At 37.5% G+C, this 23,429-nt stretch overlaps 3 protein-coding genes and 1 long non-coding RNA gene across 5 annotated transcripts; 2 read left to right on the top strand and 2 right to left on the bottom strand.

Moving 5' to 3' along the window:
* Nucleotides 1-1,763: 1,763 nt before the first annotated feature.
* On the bottom strand, nt 1,764-4,230 carry LOC103957630. The gene is made up of 2 exons (XR_001954006.2): nt 2,821-4,230; nt 1,764-2,322 (listed from the first exon to the last, which is right to left on the bottom strand). It is a non-coding gene; the product is annotated as an uncharacterized LOC103957630 (long non-coding RNA).
* LOC103957627 (probable glycerol-3-phosphate dehydrogenase [NAD(+)] 1, cytosolic) lies at nt 4,211-7,720 on the top strand. Its single transcript, XM_009369810.3, has 5 exons — nt 4,211-4,871; nt 5,271-5,492; nt 6,400-6,647; nt 7,054-7,193; nt 7,314-7,720. Exons 1-5 carry the CDS (start codon nt 4,211-4,213, stop codon nt 7,438-7,440), a joined length of 1,398 nt encoding a protein of 465 aa, XP_009368085.2. The 3' UTR covers nt 7,441-7,720.
* A 1,126-nt stretch (nt 7,721-8,846) lies between these two features.
* Nucleotides 8,847-13,636, top strand: LOC103957626. Its single transcript, XM_009369808.3, has 4 exons — nt 8,847-9,125; nt 9,755-10,060; nt 12,132-12,414; nt 12,502-13,636. The coding sequence occupies exons 1-4, from the start codon at nt 8,992-8,994 to the stop codon at nt 13,537-13,539; spliced, it is 1,761 nt and encodes a 586-aa protein (XP_009368083.2). The 5' UTR covers nt 8,847-8,991; the 3' UTR covers nt 13,540-13,636.
* A 587-nt stretch (nt 13,637-14,223) lies between these two features.
* On the bottom strand, nt 14,224-21,595 carry LOC103957625 (calcium-transporting ATPase 4, plasma membrane-type-like). Of its 2 annotated transcripts, XM_048586463.1 has the most exons (8): nt 21,342-21,595; nt 18,027-18,081; nt 16,265-17,938; nt 15,999-16,060; nt 15,722-15,880; nt 15,470-15,641; nt 15,077-15,375; nt 14,224-14,648 (listed from the first exon to the last, which is right to left on the bottom strand). In XM_048586463.1, exons 1-8 carry the CDS (start codon nt 21,525-21,527, stop codon nt 14,334-14,336), a joined length of 2,922 nt encoding a protein of 973 aa, XP_048442420.1. In that variant the 5' UTR covers nt 21,528-21,595; the 3' UTR covers nt 14,224-14,333. The 2 variants fall into 2 exon arrangements, with proteins under 2 accessions (XP_048442420.1, XP_048442419.1); XM_048586462.1 differs by having other exon boundaries at nt 15,999-17,935; nt 18,021-18,081.
* Between the last annotated feature and the right edge of the window lie 1,834 nt (nt 21,596-23,429).

Genomic DNA, 23,429 nt, shown 5'->3' on the forward strand with positions numbered 1-23,429 from the left:
GAGAAATTAAATAGAGGATATGTTTCATTGTGAAGAACATAAGCAAAAACACCATCGCAGCAAGCAAGGGCTTGAACGGTATTGTTGGCCAATTTATTTGCGTAGTCAGTAACTTCATTGGAATTTTTAGGCAGGAAGTGTGTGTGTGTGTGTGTGTGTGTGTAGGAGTGTGTGTGTGTGTGTGTGTGTGTGTAGCAAAAGGAAATTGATAGAGGTTACCCTTAGACTAGTACTGAACTGCGATAAACCTGATATATAACAGAATATCATAATTACTGAATTGAAGTATGGAACATACAGAACAAATAAATTTACTGGTATTCACCCAACTAATTTGAAACAAAGATGCACAATCTTATCCTTTGTTTCCTTTTATTGGTTTTGGTTTTCTTGTTCTTCTCTTAAATTAGAAGACTCGCACAGCGTTACAGGCCGGCATCGATCTCAAATAAAATCACTTTATCAGGACCATTTTTCTCTACAAAGTGAGAATTTCCAGTTTAATGGTCCCGCTAATCATATGTAATATCCATGATTTTTCATACCTGTTATGTCAACTAAATAATACCAAAGTTAATGAAATTCTACATTTTCATCCACCTTCATGTACATTCGAAGTCAACGGAAAAAAAGATCTATCAAGTAAGTGAATTAAAAAAAAGGAGAATTCTTCCATCTTTGTCTCATAAAGTTAGAAACGTATTCAGTTGTTCAAACAATTCATGCACCGTTTTAATCACTGTTGACTGTACAACATATTGATTTTAAAGTTCTTTGACACCAACACCACCTTCATAATTACAAAATGCAGTGGTTGAGAATGGTTTCCTCTGTTTCAGAAACCACTCAAACACCAGTGACTCTCAGAAGACTAAAATCACCACAATATAAAGCGAAGCTTCAGCTTTACTCATGTTGTTGGACGCTAAGGACCCTTGCTTTTGAAGATGAATTTAAACCATTCAAACTTCTCACAACGTTAATTTGTTAAATAAAGAGAAGAGTTCAGTTATGAACACAAGTACTCTTTCCTTTTAAAGTACTCAAATATTGACAATATCATTGAATCCCCTTTTCAGTTATCTGTACAAACCACAGAATCTCAAGAACGATAAGGCTAAGTACCTCACTTACCTTAAATAGAATATGGATGTCTCACTTAAAAACTTTGATAATTCTAATGTTGCTTCTCCAGTGACTACAGAAAAAGCTGTTGGAAAATCGGACACAACAAAAAGGTCCATTTTCTATGAAAAGCACCAAACTTCAAGCATTTCATCAGTGCCAATTGACCAGATATACCGATAAGCATAAAAATAACTAGATATGAAAAGGATCTAACATATAAAAGAAACACTTACATATGCATTTCAGAGCCAAAAGTTTGTGGTCAGGGAGCGATTATTGCCCATGAAGGGCACATAATAAGTCAATGGAATGTGAGTGGGTAGGTTGCTTAGTGCACCAAATTGAAGTTGTAATACACAGGGTTCTGTCAGATCCTGATTCCCATGATGGTTGGATTGGACATACCTTGATATAGAAACAACATACTTAACAATACTAAGGGCCAGTTCGGTATTGTTGTGCTTTTATAAAAAAAATTGTTTTTACTGTGCCGTGGGAATACTAAACTACATGTTTGGTAATGGACATGTCGGAAAATGCTATTTATTTGTCTGTTTGGCAAAAAGAGCCAACTTTGACAAATTGTCTAAGAATTTAACCATAAAACAAAATATTGTGAACAAATTACTTCAATGTATTATAAACGTTAAAATTTAGAATAGATGCCTAAAATACCGTCAGCCACATAATAGTTCAAATATAAACTTCAGTAACCTGAAATTATACAATACATTAGGTCCTTGTATCAAACCAATTCACAAGAAGCCTCAAATAGCATAACAAGATAAGTTCACAAATATGATTCGTATGTACACTTTAATTACTCATGTTTGAGTTTACAAAGTCACCACTTGTTTCAAGATCTTAAACATTGGGATCCAAATGATCAGAGATTCATGTCGCCGACTCCAAATGAAAGGCCTACAAGCATTTGGGACCTCTAAAGTATTTCTTGCCACTTTCATTGACAGAAGTTTAATACTTTTGGAATGGATTATTTACACCATTGTGCTGTGAGCTTTCTTCTTTCATTATTTCCACGGGTAAGTTCTCCAACAACCAAGTGTGGCTTGTTATATCTAGGATTGTTATGATCACTTACCTCTTTGAATTTAACAATATTCGACGCTTCGATGATCTGTGGTTCATGATCCCCCCTTGCACAAGTCAGCTAACCATATCTACTTACGACGTCTAGAAAGAGAAACATTGTCCAGAAAAACGAATCAATTAGTGACATTGTTAACTAATAAATCGTGATGTCAAGAAACAAGACATGGCAACTCCAATGATTGACATAAATGTTGAGATGAGCCGAAGAAACATGAAAAATTCTAGCAATAACAACAAGAACGGATTGAAGTATGGGTTCGAACTCAAAGCTCGGCAAGAAAAACCTCAAGAACATCAGGGCTAGCTACATATCCGAATATAAGCTAAAATTTGAATCATCAAACACAAGGAATAAAATTAATAGGAAATTAATATGCCAAGGAGTGAATAAATTTTTTTCAATTGGATCAATTTCAAGTGGAGTATGGAAAATGGATTTAGAGCTGTGCAATTCAACAAACATAATCATAGATATATTCAATTGACAACAAAGAACCCTACTCCAAATCTACTGCACCCAAGTTAATTAACCCAAAAATAAAATCTCAAAAACTAGACTGAAATATTGGGTTCAGTTACCTTGTCTCCCAAGGACAACTGGAGCGAGAGAGCGACGGGAGGAGATGGGAGAGACGAACGACGGAACGAGAGCAAGGAGAAAGACAAGGATAAACGTTGTCATTTTCTAAAATACCTGAGGGTATTATAGGTAGTCCACTAAATACTCACGTAAACATTTCAGCCTCTATTATCATGCAATTCACCAACGTCAGGAATGAATGAGGATCCTCAAATTGTATCTGTTGATCGTACATCATACGATCAATTTTTATCAGATATTATTCATATTTAATTTTAAATAAAAATATTTAAAATAATTTCTAATCGCATGATTTATGATGAATTAACAAGATTTCCAGAATTCTCAAAGAATCAGGAATTAAATTCAAAGATGTGGCGTCTGAAATACAAGCGCAATACATCCCGAATCACTTGGACATGCCGAGGTGAATCATTGGGAGGTGTATCTAAGTTGCTCTCATTGGGAGGTGTGACAAACTGGCCAACAGCAACCGCCAACAGTCTCCATTTCTTGACAACGTGAACGCATAAGCTGCTGCCGCGTAGAAGGCAATTACGAGCACTGGCCGCTTGTTCTTCTTCCAGAGACAACGTGACCATTAGGGTACAGGAGTAGAGCGAGGAGGCCAAGCAAGTTCATTTCACGCCACATTCTCGTTTCACACGCCAAAACCCACCTCAGCAAAGATAACCCTTTTGCGTTCGTCGGTATAAGGTGTAAATTTGACAGCTTTTTTGGGTACACGTTTGGATTTGGAGCGTACCAATTAGAAGGAGCCAAAGCCAAGTCAGTCCACCCAACCGCGTCGGCAAACACAAAGCAGAGTTTGTTTCTTCTTCTTCTTTCCTTTCGCTTTGTTTGCGTTGATTCGTTTTGGTGGGCCTTGGATAGCCGCTGAACCTGCTCGCTAAGACTTCTATATGTTTTTGCTTTGCGTGTTGGAATGCAAATCTTGTGTGGGGTGATCTGAAACCCTCTTCGGTATTTGTTGAAATTTTGTGGAATCTGAATTGTCTTAGGGGAAAAGGTAAGTGGAAATTTGACAAAAGGGCTGTTTTTTTGGCAGAAAACTCACCAAGAATATCTCATTTTTATTGCGAATTGAGGTGATTTGATGGTCTGAGCTGTGCAGTTGAGGGTGTTGTGAATCTAAATACAAAATCGGAAGTGGGTTGTTTCAAACTTTGTGTGGTTATTTGAATTTAGGGAGTTTGGTTTTGCAACTTCGAAGAGCAAAGAGATCTTCTTGAGATAGGTTATTGACAGTTTGATTGTGGTTTCGCTTCTCGGAGAATATAATATTGGAAGCATTTCTAGTCTGTGAGCATTTGTTCGTGTAAGTGACTGTGCTAGTCTTAAGTTTCTCGGAGCGGAGTTTAGAAGAAAATGGTTGGGAGTACTGATGGACTGACCGATAAGGTCTACTCAAATGGATTGATTCACCACTCGAGTGATTCTGTTGAGGAGAAGCTTGATGAGCTTCGGCGACTAATGGGCAAAGCAGAAGGTGATCCACTTAGGATAGTTGGTGTCGGTGCAGGTGCTTGGGGAAGTGTATTTGTTGCTATGTTGCAAGATAGTTATGGTCATTTAAGAGATAAGGTCCTAATAAGAATATGGAGACGGCCAGGAAGATCTGTGGATAGGGCCACGGCAGAACATTTATTTGAAGTGATCAATTCAAGGGAAGATGTATTGAGGAGACTGATTAGGCGGTGTGCGTACTTAAAGTATGTTGAGGCAAGATTAGGTGACCGGACACTTTTTGCAGATGAGTTACTGAAGGATGGGTTTTGTGTGAATATGATTGACACCCCTCTTTGCCCAATGAAGGTTGTCACAAATTTGCAGGAGGCTGTGTGGGATGCCGATATTGTGGTGAATGGGCTGCCATCAACAGAAACTCATGTCGTCTTTGAAGAAATTAGTAGGTACTGGAAGGAGAGAGTAACAATGCCAGTCATCATTTCACTTTCTAAAGGTGTTGAGGCTGAATTGGAGCCTGAACCGCGCATAATTACTCCTACTCAAATTATCAATCGAGCAAGTAAGACTGATTCCATACTTTTCTTGAATTGTTGGCAATGTTTTTAGGGTCAATGCACTGGTAGCTAAGGTTTCTGACACCTATTTTTCCTTGAGCATTTCTTTTTCTTGGTTGTTTTCTATCTGTTTCAACATTTCTGGTGCTCTTTGATGCTGATTTATAGTTAGTGTTATATAATTGTTTAAATGATCCCTCCCTTGAGTTGAAGGCCTTGAGATTCTCAATGGGGTATTCTTTCTGATTAAAAAAGTGATCCTTATTAATTATTTTATGCCATTAGAGTGGTTCATACTTGATAAAATGGCTGTGTGCGATAGATATCCAATCAATTAATTTCTTGGTAAGCTTTTGACCTTGGCTATTCTCTTCTCTTATTTTAATTTGTACTGTTTTTTGCAGCTGGTGTTCCGAATGAGAACATTCTCTACCTTGGAGGACCCAATATTGCCTCCGAGATTTACAACAATGAATATGCTAATGCTCGGATATGTGGAGCTGAAAAGTGGAGAAAACCCTTGGCTAAGTTTTTAAGGCAACCCCATTTTATAGTGTGGGACAATGGTGACCTTGTTACTCATGAAGTTATGGGTGGCTTAAAGAACGTCTATGCCATTGGAGCTGGTAAGATTCTGTTCTTTACATATCCTATTTGATAAACGTTAAGAGGTTTAGAACTTTTCTTGAATTTAACCCTAAATGGTTGGACTGTGTTGCATATTAATGCGTGCTAGAGTGACTAATTGTCTTAGGCAATGTAGTTTCATGAATTACAAAAGAGAGGATAGTGAGAGAGAGACGACTTGTGAATAAGGAATTGCAAAAGATGTAAAATGCATTATGCTAAACCATGTCTCACTTTAGTTTTTGGCAAAGCTGAAATACGAGTAGGCTTTGATAATTAAACAAAAAGTGCTGCATTTTTTTTGGATCAAGCTCAGCTAGTCTTAAAATTGTTTCATTCCACATAATGATACACGGGCAATCCATATATATATGTGTGTGTGTGTGTGTGTGTGTGTGTGTGTGTGTGTGTTTTTGTTGAAATTTGGAATTATCTGCACTTCATTGACCGAAGGCTATAACAGAGTGACCGAGTCATGTTTAGACTCCAAAAGTTAATTGAATGCCTCACTATTTGAGAGCATGAGTTGTTGGTGGTTCAATTTTACCTCTTGATTCAGTGTCATATAGACCTAAGTATGCACGTTAGATAAGAAAATTTTTATGGACCTCAAATATCCGCCTCTTTCTTCAGTCCAGTGTTGTTGGAATTTTAAATTATCTGCACTTAATTACCTTCTTTAGTAGATCACATCACATGTCAATTGGAAGGTTGATATGTATCATCCTCATCCCTTATGTTGCCCTGATGTATGTTAAATATCTTGGAACTTTATATCGTGTACTAGTGCTATCCTTAGACAATGCGACAATTATAATCAGTTGATTTTATCTCACTTTTAAGAATGTTTATTTGAAGGCTTTAATGTTTAATCAATACATTAATCTTCAAATCATGACTTAACAGGAATGGTAGCAGCATTAACCAACGAGAGCGCCACAAGCAAATCAGTATACTTTGCACATTGTACGTCAGAGATGATTTTTATCACTCATCTGTTGGCTGAAGAACCAGAGAAGCTGGCAGGACCTTTGTTGGCTGACACGTATGTAACCCTGTTGAAAGGTCGTAATGCATGGTATGGACAAAAGCTGGCCAAAGGGGAATTAAGCCTTGAAATGGGTGATAGCATAAAGGGCAAGGGTATGATTCAGGTATGGTCTCAATCACCTTCATATTCGTGACTTCACGAGCATGATCTTTGCATTGTATTATTATTATCGTTCAATGAAATATGGGCTTTGAACATGAACATAGAGAATTGACCAATAGGTTAATCTTTGTGAGGATTATAATGACAAGTGATAGCAATCACGAATCACATTCCAAAGAGTTATTTGATAAAACGATCTTCTGATGGACGATAAATTATCAACATATTGGACCTTGCTGATTCTGCAGTTTAATGCTACATACAGTTGTCGCCTGAAGGATCACATCATATCATATCAAATATACAGTTTTTCTGTCGTGTGACTGCTTTCTGTTGGATATCTTGACGAAGAAAAGAAAAACTCTGTTTGGAGGTCTGCTGATGAGAATCCTACTTTTATCTTACAGGGTGTCTCTGCTGTGAAAGCCTTTTTTGAGCTGCTAAGTCAGCCCTCTTTAAGTATCCTACATCCCGATGAGAAGAAGCCGGTTGCCCCCGTTGAGCTTTGCCCTATCTTAAAGATGCTATATAGAATTCTCATAATGAGGTATTGCTTTTCTACGTTCCAAATGAAATTAAGACAACTGCATTTTGATCAAGTTGGTTGAATTTAATGTGAATCTTAGTAGAAGTGAATTTGATGATGTCTCGTTATGTATATCTTTAGGGAGTTCCCACCACAGGCTATTCTTCAAGCGTTACGGGACGAGACCATGAACGACCCTCGGGACCTTATTGCAATCGCACAAACCCATGCTTTTTACAGGCCATCTCTTCTTGGTCAGCAGCTTTGATGTGAATTCTCTCTCCTTTGCATGTAATTTTATTAGTTCTCGAGCAGGTAGCAAGAAGCACTGGTGTTGTAGTTTTGTTTGGCAGTCTGCCGGGGGAATAATGTCACAGGAGAACACTTGGCTGACGGTATGTTTGTTTTTGCATCCAAATTCAGTACCCCTCTCTGGCTCTCTGTTAGGGCTGTAAATCGGTTCGAAACAGTTCGAGCTCGCATGAGTTCGGCCCGTAAAAAAAAATCCAACCTAGATTGGCTTGATTTTATGACCAGCCAACCTTGAAAATTAGTATATTTGGTTTGTAAAGCTCGTGAGTAGGTCGAAATTTTTTTTTCGAAAGAGCTCGAAGTAAGGTTTGAGCTCGGCTCAATCCTTCACGCTTGATACGTAATAAAATATATGAAAAAATGACATCCAATCTTGATTAAACGTGGTGTAATCATATTATTTTTATTTGCGTAATACGTATTTGGAGGCCGAAGTCAAACTAACTCAACTAACAGTACAAATTGGCGCCCAAAGAACCCTGAACTTTCAAAAATAATGTCTACTTGGAAAGGATTATGCTTCTTCCCTTAAAGTAGCGTGTTTGAAAGTTCTGGATTGAACTTTTTATGTTTTATAATTCTATTCTTGGCATGTACTGCCATGTAACAAATTTTTTTTACACATTCTAACCAACTTACAATAAAAAATAGCTTGAAATAGTTTGAGCTCGGTATCAAGCTTGAACATATTAAGCTCGCTAGCGCTCAACTCATATAAGAGCAAGCCAAGTCTAGCTCGAATTTGATAAATATTAAACAAGCCAAATTTAAACACATCGATATTCAATTCGACTACCTCATTTATCACCATTCTCCTTGTAATTTAAAACTTTAAATTAGATTATAGTATCGAGGTATGGCTACAATGTTACGTCTCAGTCAATGGTACATATTATAAAATTAAACCGTTTGATTATTCTGATCACTAAGTGATACTTTTAGTGAAAGAAAAATTAAAGTATCGTTCGAATATGAGATAATTAAATATACATAAAATTGTAGCAAATGGTCCTTATGACTTTAACCCAATTGGAGTAATGGTTCCTTAACTAAAAATTCATGACCATTGGTCCCTTAACTCATCAAAACGTGTTGCTATGATCATTTTCATCAATTCCATCAGAATTCCAACAAAATGACTCATGTTGGAATGACCATTGTTATAATTTTGTTCATTTGGTTTTCTATATTTGCCCCTTGATTCAATCTCACGTGCATAGCACGTGACTCATTTTGATGGAAGTTTTAACGGATTTGACGAAAAAATCATAATTACATGTTTTGATAAATTAAGAGACTAATGGTCAAAGATGAAACATTGCTACAATTTTCTTGTTAAATATTAAATATGATATCCAAATTTATGCCAAAAAGTAATAAAGAAAAAGAAAAAGAAAAAAGAATATTGCAGAAGGAGCAGCGTTTTCATTGCCGAGCAGGCCACTAAAATAACAGCGGAGACGGAAGAGGGGCATAGAGTGAAAGAGTGAAAGAGAAAAGCCGAAAGATGTCGTTGGTGGACTACCCATCTTCAGACGACGACGTACCGGAGGAAGAGGAGGTTAGGGAAAACAAGGAAAACGAGCCACAACAAGAAGTTCCCAGGGACAATCCGAGTCTTCCGACTCGTCCTCACACCCAGTAATTTCTTCAATTTCTTTTTTAAATTTGAAATCTTTTACTTCTTTCGAATATATCACTATTTTGTTATGATTTTATTTATTTATATGTGATATTCTTAGTAATTTTTATTGTTTTTGTTTTTGTTCAATTTGTAGAAAAAAAAAAATGTGTTGGGATGCTGTTATTTTTGCGTATTTGAGTTGTAAATAAGAAAGGAAAATTCAAGGATTATGGGAAGAAGCATATTGTAATTAGCTTAATTACAATGAGGGTTATATCCCCTCTTTAGGAAAATTTAACTTTTCCTTTTTAGAAACGATATTCTACACTAAATTCATCTAAACGATATTCCACACTGCTATAGTCAACTTGGCTAACTCCCAGTCTGCCGGAAAATTAAAACTTAGAGATAGGCACAGTGTAAAAGAGAATTCCATGTTTTTGGTCTTTTATTTTATTATTTTGAATTTTTCTTGGGTTTCTATATTGGTTGACAGAATGGTGTTGCATAATGTTGTAGTGAAAGAGGGTTTTTCTTAGCAGTCCTAAATTTTTACAGCTCAGAAAACAGTCACAATGTTTTATATAAGCTTCTCCTTCCTCGAGTTGAATTTTAATTTGATATATTTTTTTTTTCTGTGTAATAGATCAGTTGTTTTATCACACCAGCAGCCGGAAAGTTCTGCCCGTTCATCAGCTCCTTCAATCCAGCAACTTCCTGATGCTTCGCTGCTCTTGAATTCACCTGTTTTCTCATCCAATATGGTGAGTGGCGATGACCACTCTTCTCGTGTTGCAGCTGCAATGGCTGAGAGTTCATCGCGCAAGAGAGAGTCGAATGCATTCGCTTCCTCTGTTCCCCGCAGTAAAGTTCCTAGAGGTAGTTTGCCTCATTCCAAGAATGTTCCAGATACAGTTGGTGGTCTGCTGGTTCCGCCTCAGCTTAGTGGAAGGTCAGTTTCAATATCTGGAATTTAAATTCTGCTTTTGTTTAACTGTTTAGCTATACTCACATACTCTTTTGTATGCTTTCATAACTTGCAATATGAGCTTTAATTTCTTGAATATTGCATCTTAAGTTGCTTAATCTGAGTAATCACAACTTCAGAATTCATGTAGTCATGATTTGGGATTTAAATGCTAACTTGCTATGTTGTTTTTGGAATCCCAACTAAACTTGGGTCACATAGAGATCATGCTATGACGATATTGAAAGGGAAAAAAAGTTTGTAGATTTGTGTTAGCAATGAGTTTTGGTGAATAAATTATACGATTACAACGAGTGAATAGAGTTTGAAGTTGTACTTTAAAGTTTAAATTAGAAAAATTTATCCCTCATAAGTTCAAAACTCTTCCATATTCTCTGCAGTTACTTGTAATATTTACATGAGAGAGCTTCCATATTCTCTGCAGTTACTTGTAATATTTACATGAGAGAGCCATATGCTGTATAACTTAAGACTTTTAATGAAATGGACTCCTTAATTGGGTAAAAGTTGCACACATGGAGTGTGCAGTAGTGGCTTAACACTTACCAGTCATGATGACTTAGTTGAGTGGACTCATTTTAAGTTGGTCTGTCATAAGAATCCTGCTCCACTACTCTATATTCTTAGGGTTCTGCTGTACTTGTATTGGTTCATCCTTTTGCCCTTGCTTTTACGTGAAAAGATGTATTTGGGTTGCTTACTACCGTGCCATATTTGATTCTGTGACTGGATACGTTCTTCATGGGATACTACTCGGAAAACATTTGTTAAGTCTGTCAAGAGCCAGGTTTGTGTATTTCAAGGTCACTCTGCATGAATCTTGCTAAAACGATGGCTATGTGAAAGAATTTGTAGGTATAGATCAAATACAATTTTCTTGTGTTTGGTGAAGTTTGGAAATTGATTTGAATTCTAAAACTGTTGGTCCTTTTTCTTCCTGATGCTGGCAATCCCTGAACTTGGCGTATTGTATCTGTTGAGCAACATTAAATATGCCAACTTTGTTATACGTCAGAGTTTTCGTTCTCATCATCATTTTTTTCTCTTTTTTGGGTCCAGGAGCAACATTGTTACAGAAGATGTAGGAAAGCTATTTGTCAAAAAGCAAGCTGACCATTCACCAAAGTAGACGATATCTAAAGGGGTGATGACGTAGTAGGAGTCTTAGATTATGTGGTTTCTTTTTGTTGTTTTGGAATGAGAGTCGGGATAATGTCTTTCAGAATCACATCAGCTACTGAGGATTTTTGTTGTGTACAATATAAAGAATGTTAGAGGACCCTTGTATTGTATTTTTGTTCTAGCTTGCCTAAGTTGTGTCGCAACAGTTAATTAGTTCTGGATCAATGAGTCAATGACAATTACGTTTTGAGAGATATCCAAAAGTAGATTTTTCACCTTCTGATGTTTTTTTTTTCTTTTCCTTTTTTTTTGCATTTATGAGGCATAGTTGGCCGTGAGGCACTGGAGTTGTAGCTTGTGTGTTTCTGGAACCATGACTCAAAATTTAAAGCATGTTCAATGTCTTGTCCAATTTGATGGTCTATTTCCCTTGATCTGATGAAGAAATTGTTTCCTTTGGTCTGATCAAATGGCTTACCCTTGGATTGTTGCTCATAGAAAAAGCAAACCCTTCTTGAAAGGTGGTATTGGAGTATTCATGGTATGGCTGGTGATATCATCACTCTTATTAGTAGAAGTTCATCTCCGAACGGAGTTGTATAGTAGGTAACAAACCCGAAAAGAAATGTCCCCTAGACTTTTTGGGCAACAAATTTTCTCTGTGGAAATTAGATTAGGAAACGGTTTTTCATTCCTTTTAACTAGAAGAAATAGCTTCTCGTTCATTAGTTTAAGTTCGATTTACCTATAATTGTATGTAAATGACATTTTTGTACACATTTTATGACTGCAGTGCTGTAATTTCCAATACTCTTTTCTTCTTGTTACTGTTTTTATTCATCTTCACATGAATTTTCAGTTCTTCACCCCTAAATATTGATTAATACTCACAATTACTTGATACCGTCAAAAGAAAACTACGAGGCCTGAGCTTCTCTTGGCAAGAAGATATTCTTCTCACAGAGGGATGGCTTGCAACCAGCATGGATGTCGTGCCCATAAAAGGTCAATCAAAGATTACTTATTGGGGGCGAGTGACAGATTATTTTCACAGCTACAAAACATTTGCAAGTGATCGAGAGGAGAAGTCACTACTACAACGGTGGTCAACTATTCAACAAGCAACCAAGAAGTTTTGTGAGTATGTTACTCAAGTGGAAGAGAAGCACAAATACGGTGTGAATGGGCAAGATAAGGTAATCTTCTTTTTCTCAATGTTATTTATGGTAATCACAGTTTGGTAGATTTACTAATGATCTTTTTTTTTTTTCTTCTTTGGGCAGTATTTTTATGCGAAACAGTTATACGAAAAATTGGAAAAGAAAAAATTTCCTTTCGATCATTGTTGGAAGCTGTTGAAGGATGCGCCAAAGTGGTTGGATGATATGCGGAAGCCCAGGAAAAAACCAACAAATAGAGGAAAAGGTACAAGTCTCGCTCCTGAATTCTCTTCTCCTTCTACTTCAGAGAGTTTGATAGGTCTTGTAGAGGACGACGTCCCAAATACTGAATCTGGGAACGCAGAGAGGAAGAATGTCCCAAATACTGAATCTGGGAAAAAGGAGAGACTGCAAACAAGGAAGGATGCCCCAGATGCTAATTCTGGGAACAGGGAGAGACTACCTATTGATGTCCTGAATAGTGATTTTTGGAACAGGGAGACACCACCGAAAAGGATGGACATCCCAAACACTGGTATTGGGGATATGGACGTCCTAGTTACTGATTTTGGGAATACGGAGAGACCACCAATGAGGAAGGATATCCCGAATACTGATTTTGGGAGCATGGAGAGACCACCAATAAGGACAGACGTCCAAAACACTGATTTGGAGAACATGGATTTCTCAGTTACTGATGTTGGGAACATGGAGAGACCACCATTAAGGAAGGGCATCCCAAATACTGATTCTGGGAACATGGAGAGACCAACGACAATGAGGGACGTCCTGGATACTGATTTTGGGAGCATGGAGAGACCGCCAGTAAGGCTGGTTGAGAAACCAAAGATTGAAGAAAACCAAAAGAATGACGATGCAAATAAGCAAGCCGTGGATATCCTACACATGATGGAGAAATGGAGAGACCAAGTTAATGAAGAGAAAAGGCAATATCGGTTAGAGAAATTAGAGATGCTTAGGGAGAGGCTTGAGATGGATAAGGAGAGGCTTGGGATGGATAAAGAGAGGCTTCGACTCGACCGTGAGGACAAAGAGGAGAGAATAATGTTGATGGATATAAGTATAATGCCTCATCAGCTTCAACAATACTATCATCAACGTCGAATGGAAATTCTTGCTAGAGGAATGGGTGGTGTCTGAAGATTACTTGTTGCTTTGTAATTATTTACTATCTCAGCGTACCTTCTTTTTTCCTTTGATAGTCAAAACTAGCGTTATAGAGTTAGCCTCGAACATTAATTTCGCTCACTGCTCTCACTGCAACCCAATCTTACTTACCTAGGAAATTTGCAGTTGACCCAACTTGGCACCGCACGCACACTCACCGCCATCTCAACTGCATGTACCACCGAAGCTCACACATTCAATTTGACCGCCAACCAGCGAAGCCCCGCCAATCAACTCCACTGTGACAGCCGAACCCAAGCAAGCATCTCCGCTGCTTTCTCTAAAGCTTTTGATTCTGTCAGGGGCCTAGCTCCTTTCAATTCAACTGAGCGGGAGGAAAGAGGCAGGTTGCTTTGGCGGCCGCAGCCCTGGTCTTGGTGCGTACTGGCTCGCCTAGTCCCTTAGGACACGAGTTAAGTCTTCAACCTTGCGGTGTCTTAAGATGTAGTTAACAACTCAACAGCAAAGAGGTTAACAGTTGAAAAATGAAAGCAAAACTGTATAAAACTCAGCCTGCAAGTAAATATTAGTCCTCCTGGCTTTTCCTGCCCCAAAAACTACAGTTCCCAGATCAAGCGCGTATAAATTGAATTTGAATAAATACCACCGAAATGGCGAAAAGAAGACCGATTTCTATCTGAAATGTACAACCAAAAATGACGAGAAATGGTGTCGAAAAATGTTGAGCAAACATGCAACGAAAAAACGAAGAGATTCCTCCAAAATTCTGGCACAAAAATCTTTCACGAACAAGCTGTTTCGATCTTTCATGCGTTGTCAGGGCCACTGAGGAGAGGTTTGTAGACATCCTCGTGATCCCGAGGAGCTTGTTGTTTCCTGACTGAAACAGGAATGAACTTGAGGACGACAGCAACGAGCAAACTTACAGCGCCGATCAAGACGCTTGTTAACCACAACTCCCAGCTCAGTGGCACGGTTTGTGCAAACTTGCCCAAGAATTCAACGATGATGATCTGAAAAACAACGGTGGAGATCATCACCATCATGAAGGTGTAACTGCTGAAAATGCCACTGAACACATTGATCTTCTCCATATCACGGCTGTTTATCTCGTTGAATGCCTGCAATACATGCAAAATTATATCACCCTTGAACGAAGAAAATAAAATATCAGATTAAAAAAAAAAAGCCCGTAATCTGTTGTAAATGACCAACTTACCCACCACGTTTGACGTCACCCACATTTTATAGAGATGACACATTCGAGAAAGGAAAAATAACAAATAAAATTTAATTGCAGGCCATTCCTAGGCATAACATTGATCAAAACAAATGTTCAGAAGGAAAATCGACGGTAAGGTACAACAAGTTGTTGGGGAAATTGGTGAAATACTCATAAAAAAACTTGGGAAAATCTGATACTATGTTTCTGAAAATAATTTGATAATTATTTTAATAGCTGAAACAATTATGAATCAAACAGATACGAACAAAAATGATACAATGTATTTGTAAACACGAAAATTCATGTAACGAATAACAGTAGTACCTGGCAAAACACAAAAGAGTTGAATATGACGGTATTGAGAACGGAATTTGCGTCGGAACCAGTTAGCTTCAAAAGCCGGATTCCACAAAACTTGAGAACCAGAAGGACAGCAATTTGGTAGATACTCTGACCAACAATGTTCCTCCACATGATCCCGGTTATGAACTTGACGTTCCTTCCGACTGGTGGTCTTTTCATTAGGCCCTCGTTTGGTGGCTCCGTAGCCAGCGCCAAAGCACCGAGAGTATCCATGATCAAGTTCACCCAAAGCATCTGGACAGCCGTGAGAGGCGCGGATCCTGAAAGTTATTTCGCACGATCATTAGCGCCTGCAATGCATTTGATCAATATGTATGTTGAAAGGTTTTGAAGTAGTTCCGCAGATGAACAAACCTGAGACGCATGCTGAAACGAAATTGAGCATCAGAGCTGCGATGTTAACTGTTAGTTGGAACTGTACAAACTTTTGAATGTTGATGTAAACCGCCCGACCCCATCTTGCAACGTTCACTATGCTTGTGAAGTTGTCATCCATTATGATAACATCGGCATTCTCTTTCGCAACCTGTGGACCGGCAGATGTTTAGCCGATTATTAGCATTTAAGAAGAAACAAAATTGTGTAGGATGATGTTTGTAACAAAACCTCCGTTCCCGCAATACCCATGGCAAGTCCGATGTCTGCCTCATGCAGCGCAGGAGCATCATTCGTCCCATCACCAGTTACTGCCACAACTTCTCTAAGCTCATTCCTCAACTGTTTCACCAAGGTGTGCTTGTCCAAAGGCAAGGATCGAGCCATTACCTGCACAGAGAAATTTTCACCAATTTCCTGACAGAAAATCCATCTGGAAACTACTTCCCATTGTTACAAATGTGAATTTGATGGTAAGAAGTTACTAAAGCAATAGAAAAACTAAAACCTGCAGTTTCGGAATTATTTCCGCCATCTCCTGTGAGCTCTTGTTTCGGAAATCTGGCCCCTCTATAGCCAAACCACCTTCTGTCAATATACCACACTCCGTAGCTATGGCTTTAGCCGTATTAATATTGTCACCGGTGACCATCCTTACAGTAATCCCAGCATCTAAACAAGTCTTCACGGCTTCCCTCACCCCTGGACGCACAGGATCCTTGATTCCAACAACAGCTATTAACGTATACTTATCGTCAGGAATACTGCTTTCACTAGAGGAATCATCTATATTCTTAAAAGCTAAGCATAGTGTTCTTAAAGCTTCACATGCAAAACCATTTATGATATCAGAGATATTCGTTCTTTGCTCGTCTGATAGAGGCACAGCTTCACCATCAGTGCCAACAACATTATCACACATTTCTAAGATTATTTCTGATGCTCCTTTGCAGAATGCTCGTTTCTTTCCTCCATCGGGTAGAGCCGCTAGCACCGACATCTTTTTCCTGACTGAATTGAATGGTTCAACCGTAAGTATCTTATAATCCTCACTGTAAGATTTAAAATCACCTCCCAGAAGCATTCCAAATTCAATTATTGCCGTCTCTGTTGGAGTCCCTATAATGCTATTCTTTCCATCTTCCCCCTTGACTACCTCCGCACTTGTATTCAGAAAGATGGACTGTAAAAGGAGGTTATGTACTCCTTCAGAAGCCGATTTCAACTCATCATTGTTCTCATTACTCGTTATGGTCTTGGTTTCGTTACAGACCCATATCTTGTTCACAACCATATGATTTGTTGTCAAGGTTCCTGTTTTATCTGTGCAAATACAAGTAGCAGAACCCATTGTCTCACATGCAGAGAGATGCCTCACAAGTGCTTTATCCGACATGAGTTTTTTCATTGCAAAGGCAAGACTTAACGTCACTGCCAAAGGTAGCCCTTCTGGGACTGCAACAACAATTATAATGACGGCAGTCGAAAAGTAATTCAAAAGCTTTTGTGCATCTTTGGAAGACCAGTCTTTCATGTGATGGTGAACCGCCTTGTTTACTAAAAACCTTGAAATCAGAACTATAAATGTCAGCACCGCAAAAGCCAAACCAATTTTTCCGATAATGGTTGCAACTCCATTAAGTTTCACCTGCAGTGGTGTCTCATTGTCTCCCCCTTCACTCAGAGTAACCATTAGTCGTCCCCATTCGGTCCTCATGCCAACTGATGTCACTAGCATTTTACCAGAACCATCTTGCACTTTGGTTCCTGCAAGAAGAAAAGGTCTATCTTGATTTATGTCCACCGGCTCACTCTCGCCTGACAAGCTTGATTCGTCGACTTGTAAGCTGTGGCCTGATATGAAAATACCATCAGCTGGAACTTGATCACCGATGGAAAGATGAACAATTTCTCCAACCACCAAATCGTAGATAGAGACCTTCTGTCTACGTCCATCTCTAGTCACCTGAACCATTATGTTTTTCTTCTCCTTGTCCAGTTCTTTAAATTGCAATGACTGCTTGTAGTCGCTAATTGCAGTCACCAACACTACTAACAATATGCTAACTATTATTCCCAAGCCATCATACATACCTTTCGGCATTCCTTCAGTTGCAATTCCAACACCTATAGAGACCGCAGCAGCAACCATGAGGATAATTAAAGTTAAATCTTGTAAGGCTTCCCAGAGAAACATCAAGAAACCTTTAGAAGGTTTCTCTGCATATTGGTTTAAGCCAAATATATTCTGCCTAATAGGTATCTTGCTTGAAACAACACCATCTTTCAGCGATACAGAAACCTCTCCTGCTAATCCTGATACTCCTCCGTGTCCTTCCAAACCCTTCGTATCATGAGATCGAGCAAAGGATGCAATTTCTTCAGGATCAATGCCAAAACCAGCATCTTTTACTTCTTTGGAAAGATTATATCCCCCACGATTGCCAGCTGAATTGTACAAAAAATTATACATGACTTAGAAAGGAATCAAAAGTTTGAATGAAAGAGATGTTACTATATAAGAAGGATATAATACCGTCGATGAATTGCAATGCCGCTTTTTGTACGTAAAGAGCTACACGTATCTTTTCCTGACAAGAATCAACAGAAGCATAACGAAAATGGTAGATTAAGAAAATAATTAAAACCAGTATTCAGAGTTAAATGAACACGCTCTTCATGCTTAGCAGATGCCTAATGCCATCAAACCTGATGTAAAACAATCTTGATGCAGATATAATCATATATTATATATCTATTTAACATTGACAAGCCTAAATTTCCTTCCATTGAAGTATAGTTCGATTGAAATACTAGTCTGATGTGCTGACAGTGCACGCCATCCTCACACAAGCATATAAATTTTGTCCTTATCAAATGAAAATCCCGACTTTATCAACATGAAACCTTCATTCCTTTGATTTTCATTCATTTTCTGCCACACTATGAAGGCGCGACGCTTTCAAATGGAGGTAACACAAAATCAACGAAATAGACACCAAGAAACGCAATTTTCTGAACATCTAACACTGTGCAGCTTCATGGCATCAGTGGTTGGATTTTTACCTCAATACACATTATGGGAATTTGAGCCTCTTCCTCCCAATTCTCACTAGGCCTTAGGCCTCTATTGAACTATTTCATTGTCATCGGTATATTCAATTGCATCAAACCCTCTTCTATTTGTACCACTTTCATATACTTTTTTTTGGCGAAACAACGGGGCTAAACAGCACAAGACAAAAGCACAGAAAGAACTTAGCCCGATAGTCTGTACAGATTACTGTTATTTCTAGAAGCCCCACAGATCATCTATCACTTTCGTATGCTTGAGACAATCACTTTCATAAAGAGTGAAAAAATATTTCTTCGATGGTTTAATTGTTTAATTAAGCTGACATTAGTAACCCCCATGAGCATAAAAAACCATAGCTACTATTCAATAAATAAGTTTAATGCACAGTAATAATGAGATTCAACACCCTGAAGTGAAGACCTTTAGAAAATAATAAAGTTTATGAAGATAAAAACATAACTGCTGAAATAAACTCATCAAACTGTACCAACTCTACTTGGGGAAAAGTTAAGACACGTCTTTTTCTTTCAGAGTAGGAGGAAAAAAAATAAGCACAAATGATAAAGTTAAGCTCTGAGCTTAACGATTGAGATCAGTAGAATTTATTTTTGCTTCTAGAATTTGTAACAATGCAGCGCATTTAGTGGCTTCGTTTGTTGCTCGGGAAGGGGGTTTCATTTTTTGGATGGTCTTGAGCCACAATGATTGTTTAATATGTTGACTTTAGATATAAACATTTCCATTTGAATTTTATATTTTTCTTTTAGAGTAAGAATAAAATATATAAGCACAAATGTTTAAGTTAAACTAAGAGCTTAACGATTGAGGTCAGTGGAATTTATCTTCGCTCCTCGAATTTGTCATAAGGCAGCGCATCTAGAGGCTTTGTTTGTTGCACTGGAAGGGGGTTTCATTTTTCGGATGGTTTTGAATCATAATGGTTGTTTAATACTTTAGCTTCTGATATAAACATTTTCATTTGAATTTAATAAAATTCTTACCTTTAGAGGGAAAAAAGAAAAAAGAAAAAAAAACACTAATTCTTGTGGGTCCCACCCTTGTAAAGCCTAAAAAATCAAATGAGACGATTTCATTGAACGATACGGACTTTGCAGCTTTGTGGCTGCCTAAAAGTGGACAAATTTTTTTTGTGTGCCGAAAATATAATTAGCTATATCAAGTATTCTAAGACAATTAATTGAACTTTTTTTTTTCAATTTTTTAATTAATAATATTATTTTACCGGCACGCTAAAAGTTTTCTCGTGTCAGTTGCCGCCTAATGGACTTCTGAATAACACCACCACCACCACCTAATGGACTCGTGGATTTTGACCCCTGCCACCTCTCAAAGAATGAGGTCTGCTCACCCGCGCACATGGATATGTGCACGATTTGTGTAAATAGTGCATTGACAAGGTATTCTAACTAATGGAAAGAGATCGAAGAGGATCTCTTTCCTTCAAAACCATCAAATTAAGTTATTCGAATTTTTGAAATTTGATCTAACGGTTTAATAAAAATTTTTGAAAGTTATAATAATTTTTTGCCGTTGAATCAAATTTAAAGAGTTCAAATCACTTGATTTGGTGGCTTTGGAGGAAGAGATCCGAAGAGGATCTCTTTCCCTAACTAATGTATCGTTATGGTAAAATTATTATTCTATTAACATAATGGTGCACTGTTCTAAAAATTATCGCTTAGGACTGCCCTGATTAGTCCCTAGACGTTTAAAAATTAAGAAAGTGCGCCTAGACCAGTTAGATATCCGCTTAGGTTGCGACTCTCACTTGGACAGAAAATCAATAACTTTCTTTTTGCATTTTGTTTTGTCGATAAAATGTAAGAGACTTCTTGAATACTTGGATGAAAACTCATTATGTGCTTGTTACCTATGTTTTCAATATGTTATAATACTTTATAATCTATACGTCATTTATTTTGCAAATAATGTATGCCAATACATTATTGGTAGTCCATTGTGAGGCTAAGCACACCCCCTCCTCCTTAGAGTAGATAATATCGTTTGTTAAAAAAAACACGTTTATGTGTTTTTTTTATAATATAAATAGGTACTTATTTATACAATATATAATAAATTTACTTATCCCCCTAATCCGCCTAGGCCCCTGCCTAGCCGCTTAGGCGTTAGACCCCAACTAGCAGCCCGACTAGCGATTAGTGTCTTTTAGAACCTTGAATGTATGTCGTCAATACACTACTTATCTATATTATGCACATCAGCACAATTCAGATGCGCAGTAAGCATTAATGCTCAAAGCACAATGCAATGGCATATTGTGCATTGGATTTTAGCACCCAAAAGAAAAACAAAATAAAAGACAGTTTGTGGAGCAATCATCCAACTCAATATTATGCACATCATGATTAATTAGTTGATGATGATTTGTTCATCATCAAAGGCATTTCGAAGCCAAGGATCATACAAATATTATAACAAACAACACATCTACTACAAGTCACTTCTTCCTCACAAGTATAATTATCCAAGACTCACAAAGGCCTGTTCGGTTTCCAAGAAAATCTTAGGCTCCAAACAAGAACACAAACACAAACAATAGAAAATTAACACATGCATCTCATCTATTCCTCTGACTTCGCCATAAATTTTTGAAGCCAAAACAGAACGTGACATGCAATTAAAGTAACGAGCCATCGAGTAGTTTGAATGTGACAAACACAAAGGCGAGAATCGAAATAATTAGTTGAAGAAATTATATATAGGAACGACGATGATCCAGATATTGAAAGGAACCTGGAGGTTCTTGCGCTTCCGCTCGTCCTCGGCGCGCTTGGCGAGATCAGCGACCATGCGGAACCTTCGGGTAGGATTCTTGACAATGGAAACCGCGGATCTCCACCGCTTCAGGGCCTCCTCGGACGGCCGTTTGGGTTCGACGTCGAAGTGCGTCCGCAAGTACTCCTCCATTTTCTCTCTCATGATTTCTCTCTCTCTTCTTCTGAATACGACGACGATGACCACTCTGACCGACTCGCTCTGTGTGACTGAGTTCGTTTGGATCTGTGAATTACTTCGTAGCGAGAGAGATAGAGTTTTATTTGGTGTTATAGAAACGTTCAAAGGAAGCCGACAATGGCGGGAATGTTTGTGTATTAAGAGTATGTTTTGCACAAAATCTCGAGGGGAGATATTATCAATAAATTACCGACTAATTAGCTCAAAACTAATTAGCTAGCTAACCAAAATTAATTAGCATGGAAGGCGAAGCCAAGATTTTGTAGCAATGTGGGCGTGACAAAGAAGTTCTCAAGTATTAATTAAAATAGGTCTGTTCGCAATTATTTCATACATGTTTTCATATTTTATAGTCATATGCATGACCGATATATTGTATCAAATTTAATTTTCTATGTATTATTTCAGTCATTTGAAAAGGTCCATATTCAAATCTCCTCGATAAAATATGTAAAATCTAAGGGTAATGTTATATAGATTAAAATTTTAAATTAAATTTGCAAACTAAATGATGTGTCAACAATAAAAAATAAGCATGTTAATCAACATTTAAATAATAATTCAATCTTTTCTATAAGAAAAACAAAGTTTGCTATGAATAAGTTAAGGCGAAATGAACAATACGCAATTGTTTCGGGTACTTAATCCATTTATTGTATCTAGTGTTCTAAAAATCAAATCACATTTTATTGGAAGAAAACACAATATTTTTTTTTTTTTTGAATTCATATGATGTTATCTACATTAAAAAGTGAGGAAGTGGACTTAGCTAATAATTGGCTAGCAATAATTTAGTTTGAATTTGATTTTGGTCAAAATCAAACCCAATACTTATAACTTACAAATGAAAAAAAAAAAATTACGGTCTACCCTACACTGTAATACTAAGAAACAACACAATGCTTTAGAGAAAGAAAAATCACAATGTTACGGATTCACTATGTCCTTCACAATATTATTATAAGTGTTTTGCTTTTTTCCCAAGTCTTTCACAATTCATTCATTTGATTGATACTTTCCCTATTTTGCTCAGATTGATCCTTGCTTTGGTTTTAAGGATTTCTTTCCCCGTTGAAGCTTGGAAATGGCCATCCAAATAAGTTAAGGAATAGCAAAAGTTTTTTTGTTGTTTTACGTACGCATTTGCCCTTTAAAAGAAGGGGAAATTAAATTAGGTATAGCGTATTTTTTGCTCACCTCTACCGTGAAGGTGATGCTCATCCCGTATTGTTATAAATTAGTTTAAATTTCGAGTGTCGTGTATTAGATTAATTAAACAAACTAATCTAATGGAACAGGGGTGAGCATCAAAAAGGGAAATATTGACGAAACATACTCTAATTGTTGTGTGATATGAGATGCAAGTAGTGGATTGCTTTAATGCTTAGGTTTTTTCTTTTCAACTCACTGCGTCCCGGTCTCAAGCAATCTCTCTTTCTATAATTTACATGAATTTAATATAAATTATTCTATCGGTTATCAAAAAAAAAAAAAATCATCTTATATGGGGTGATATGGGATACTGCAATCTAAGTCAAAATCTGATCCAAGTTCACTTAATCAAGTTACAAATGGGATACACATGACAAACCTAAATTTCAACAAGGTATTTCTATTCTAAATATTGCTAAGAAGGAAAAAAAAAAAAAAAAAAAAGAGTTTGACGTTGTAGTTTAAAAATTAATATCTGAACCAGTAGAACAATTCAACACATACTACTCGAATTGGTGTTGACGTGCTCGATGACAAGCATAACTAGAGAACCAGTATTAACAACATGATCCAGCCATTCAACCTCAAAATACTCCACCACCACCACCACAACCTCCTCCACCGCTGTCACCACTGCCGCCATAGCCTCCTCCA

The sequence above is a fragment of a genome, unplaced genomic scaffold (genome assembly GCF_019419815.1).
Source record: "Pyrus x bretschneideri cultivar Hongxiangsu unplaced genomic scaffold, Pyrus_bretschneideri_v1 Contig24, whole genome shotgun sequence".
Lineage (NCBI taxonomy): Eukaryota > Viridiplantae > Streptophyta > Magnoliopsida > Rosales > Rosaceae > Pyrus > Pyrus x bretschneideri.

What these genes read in the sequence shown, in the direction of transcription:
- LOC103957627 (XM_009369810.3), top strand. Translation starts at nt 4,211, where the DNA reads ATGGTTGGGAGTACTGATGGACTGACCGATAAGGTCTACTCAAATGGA. An exon ending in AGGGCAAGGGTATGATTCAG is followed by an intron (nt 6,648 to 7,053) that starts GTATGGTCTCAA and finishes TTTATCTTACAG; the next exon opens with GGTGTCTCTGCTGTGAAAGC. An exon ending in TATAGAATTCTCATAATGAG is followed by an intron (nt 7,194 to 7,313) that starts GTATTGCTTTTC and finishes GTATATCTTTAG; the next exon opens with GGAGTTCCCACCACAGGCTA.
- LOC103957626 (XM_009369808.3), top strand. Translation starts at nt 8,992, where the DNA reads ATGTCGTTGGTGGACTACCCATCTTCAGACGACGACGTACCGGAGGAA. An exon ending in CCGCCTCAGCTTAGTGGAAG is followed by an intron (nt 10,061 to 12,131) that starts GTCAGTTTCAAT and finishes TACCGTCAAAAG; the next exon opens with AAAACTACGAGGCCTGAGCT. An exon ending in GTGTGAATGGGCAAGATAAG is followed by an intron (nt 12,415 to 12,501) that starts GTAATCTTCTTT and finishes TTCTTTGGGCAG; the next exon opens with TATTTTTATGCGAAACAGTT.
- LOC103957625 (XM_048586462.1), bottom strand. Translation starts at nt 21,527, where the DNA reads ATGAGAGAGAAAATGGAGGAGTACTTGCGGACGCACTTCGACGTCGAA. An exon ending in GGAAGCGCAAGAACCTCCAG is followed by an intron (nt 18,082 to 21,341) that starts GTTCCTTTCAAT and finishes GATTCTTGTCAG; the next exon opens with GAAAAGATACGTGTAGCTCT. An exon ending in ACTCTTTTGTGTTTTGCCAG is followed by an intron (nt 14,649 to 15,076) that starts GTACTACTGTTA and finishes CATGTATTGCAG; the next exon opens with GCATTCAACGAGATAAACAG.